Below are 3,515 nucleotides of genomic sequence, written 5' to 3'. Positions count from 1 at the left end.
ATGGCCCAATCGTATGGCGCCCGGGTGCTGGCCGCAATGACCCTGCTGGGCATCCCAGCGGCCGTGCTAGCTGCCTTAGGAGCGCAGCTGCTGTTTCAGCTGCAGGCGGGACGCGCTGAACTGCGGGGACCCCGCGCCGAGGTCCTGATCCCGGAGCTGGGCGCTGGACCCGGGCTGCCAGAGGACGCGGCCGGTGCGCTGCTGCCGCTAGCCGCCGCGCTCGCCGCGCTCGCCCTAGTGCTGGCCCTCACCTGCCTGCTGCTCGCCGCGCTCTGCGGTCACCTAGGTGCCGAGATGGCACGGGGGACCAGCCCTGGCAGGTAGGAGCATGTGGCCCACCTCTGGACGGGACGCCAGCTGCAACGCTGTGGTAACCGCTGCCCCTCTGGGTCCTCAGATAGGGAAAGAACCTTCTTCATCCATCCCTCTCACCCTCTTCCTCTCCTTCCTTCCATGCCTTTTCTCCCCACTTCCCTTTTTGCCTACTTTTCTCACTTCTTCCTTCCCTCTCTCTCTCCTTCTAACCGTCTATCAATTTACCCATCCTTCCTTCATTCCTTCCCTGCCTCTCTCTACCCACCCATCCATCCGTTTACCCAACTACTCATGAATCCATCCATCCATCCACTCATGAACTCAGCTACCCATCCATTTTTTCTCGCCCTCACTCACTCCATTTATCCCTCCCTCCCTCCTTTCTCTCCTTTCATCCACCCTCCTCTTCGTTTAGCTATCTCTTCCTCCCTCCTTCCACTCCTACACACACACACACACACACTACATCCTATGTTTGTTGGAGTTTTTCAGCTGGTGCCTCTGCAGCTGCAATGCATTTACAGATGAGACCTCATCTGTAAATGGATGGCAGCATCATGATCTGTGAAATGAGGGCAGGCAGGTAAGTGTCTGACACAGAGTAGCTGTTTTGTGAATGCTGGATATTGGGGTAGACAGATGGGTTATGGGAGTGGGGATGGGTGGATGGAGATGGATAGATGAGCAGGAGAGTAGAAGATGATGGATGGATGGATGAATGGATGATGAATAGGGGTGGATGGTAGGGATGGTTGACTAATGCTACCATTACACAAATACCACAGTGGGTTGCTTTAAGAACAGGCTTATTATCTGGAGACAAACATTTCAAATGATGCACTCTTTGCTGATAGCTGTGTATGCCTTGGAATCATTTAAATAACAAAAGGGCACCTTCTGCATGCCTGCCTCCTGGCCACCAGCACTCAGCCACTCTCTTTCCTTGAGTCCAGAGTCCTCAGCTACTCCCTCTCTTTGTGTCCTCATCTCTGGTGTCACTGTTTCTCTGGGTCCCGCATTCCGCTTGTGCTCTTCTCCCTTAATGGTCCGAGGGTCCTCTGCTTCTGGATTGTAAGATTAACTACTCCCCCGTTTTTATTACAAAACCTCTACCTTTACAGTTGTGACAGTCTTAATGTCCAGATAACAATTACTCACTATTGAATCACAAGAATCCTATCCCCATCTTCTTTCATCAGACACCTCTAGACAAGATGTAAACTATTCAGTGGGGACTCTACTCTCCCCCACACACTCTTAAACTAAACTCCCTTTTGAAAACTTGTAAACCAGTTACTTTGTACCTCTATCACCCCCTCATTTTAGGTAGCCAATGTCTAAATTGCCTGTCTCTATCTACCCTGCATACAGATGGAATAGGATTGATACTTGATGTGAAGATTCCTTCCCTCTCTGTTGGTACCTTGACCTACTACATCCATAAGTATAGGTCAAGTTCATTAAATTGCAACAATCTACACTTGTTTCCTTCATCAAAAAAATTTTTTTTTAATCTTCCTCTAGTCAAGTACCAAGGAGCTCTGGTAGCATAGTGGTAACGACTCGGGCTGTGAACTGCAAGGTCAGCAGTTTGAAACTACCAGCTGTTCCGCAGGAGAAAGAAAACTCTGTACAGCGTAGCTATGAGTCGGAACCGACTCCGGCACACAACCACCAGTCAAGTTCTGATTAGCAAGCCATCGAGGCTAGGTCAAATGGGTACTATCTGCAAGTTTGGGTGTTCTTGTTTGTCTCCCTTCACTTCATACCAGCTGGATGCTTTACTCTCAGCTCTAGCCCTCTGTGGTTATGTCCTTGTCCATGGGCTCAGGTGTCCCCAGATCTCACCACACTTCGGACCAACCAGCTCTTCCTCTTCTCTCTCTCATCTCCAGGAAGTCTATGGAACATGGTTGAACTCAGCCTATTTCTTCATCACTGCCTTTCCCCTTCTTCCACTCACCAGTAGACCAACATAGTCGCCAGCAAGCTTACATGCCTGCTCATGTGTTCCCTTGGAGTTTCAGTCTTGGAGGGGGGTTTGTCCTGAAGGGAGTTGATTGCTTGCCTTGATGGCTCCCCAGCAAACAACTTGCTTGTTCTTGTAGTAGCCAATCATACTGCCATTTTTGTTTTGGCTTTTTCCTGCTGATTTTTCTTTGAAGATGTATCTTCTGTCGCTCTAGCTGTTCCAGGCTGGTCTAATCTCTTCTTATAACTCAGAAGTTATTTGATTTAGAATCCACCCCACTCAGGTACGATCTGATAGCATAACAAAAAAAACCCTATTTCTAAATAGGATCACATCCATGGACACAGGAGTTAAGATTGTAACACATATTTTCAGGTCATAATTTAATCCATGGATTCATGGGCTATGGGTAAATGGAGAGATGGGATGGTTGAATATTTGATGGCGGTGGAGGAATGGCCAGATAGTGAATGGATGCTGTTTAAATGAATTGATGGCTGGCTGGCTGGATATGTGGTTGAATTATTAGAAATATATCATTAGGCAGCTGGATGGATGGGTAAATGGGTAGATGGGTGGGCAGACAGACAGATGGGTGGGTGTTTGGGTGGCTAGAGAGATGGACAGAAGGGTGGATGGTAAATGGATGGATATCTGGTGGACAGATGGGACGATATACCAGTGGTGGTTGAATGGTTAAATGATTAGGTAGCTGGATGAATGGATGAAAAGATGGTGGATCAGTGGATGGATGTGAAATGGGTAGGTAGGAGGCAGTTAGGTCTTCATTCAAGCTGCTCCCCTGCATTCCCTCCCCCCCAAACCCACCTCCTAAGGCCTTTCCTTCCTTCTCCATGCCACCCCCTCCCCACCTCCAGGTCTGACTGGTTTCTCTATGACTGCCGCCTCCTCAGACACGTGGCCCTTGGCCTCTTCTGCTGTGGGATCTCCGTCTACTTGGCAGGTGTGTGCTGGGGGTGGGGAGGATTCAGGGTGCAAGGCCTTGGGTTGGAGTGGCCAGGGGTAATTGGCACCCTGAAAAGGGTCAACTCTGGAGCCAGTCTGTTGCCGTTGTCTAGTGCTGTTGAGTCTGTTCTGATACATAGCGAGCCTATAAAGGGCTTCCAAGGAGCACCTGGTAGTTAGAAGTCCAGTGCTTATCCTACAGTGCCACACCAGGAGCCAGCCTATGTAGGTTCACATCTTGGCTCTGATATTTTCTTTCTTT

The 3,515-nt window shown here is 49.3% G+C and overlaps 1 protein-coding gene across 1 annotated transcript in view; it reads left to right on the top strand.

The window, feature by feature from the left end:
- TMEM221 (transmembrane protein 221) overlaps positions 1-3,515 on the top strand; it is a 21,735-nt gene continuing 18,220 nt past the window's right edge. Inside the window, exons 1-2 of the mRNA XM_006876283.1 lie at positions 1-320; positions 3,166-3,251. Of these exons, the coding sequence (XP_006876345.1) occupies positions 1-320; positions 3,166-3,251 (406 nt within the window). The remainder of the gene's footprint in view (positions 321-3,165; positions 3,252-3,515) is intronic.

Source organism: Chrysochloris asiatica, unplaced genomic scaffold, assembly GCF_000296735.1.
Source record: "Chrysochloris asiatica unplaced genomic scaffold, ChrAsi1.0 scaffold00374, whole genome shotgun sequence".
In the NCBI taxonomy this organism is placed as follows: Eukaryota; Metazoa; Chordata; class Mammalia; order Afrosoricida; family Chrysochloridae; genus Chrysochloris; species Chrysochloris asiatica.
Note: the sequence above shows the minus strand (reverse complement) of the source record. Positions and strands in the feature narration are given on the sequence as shown.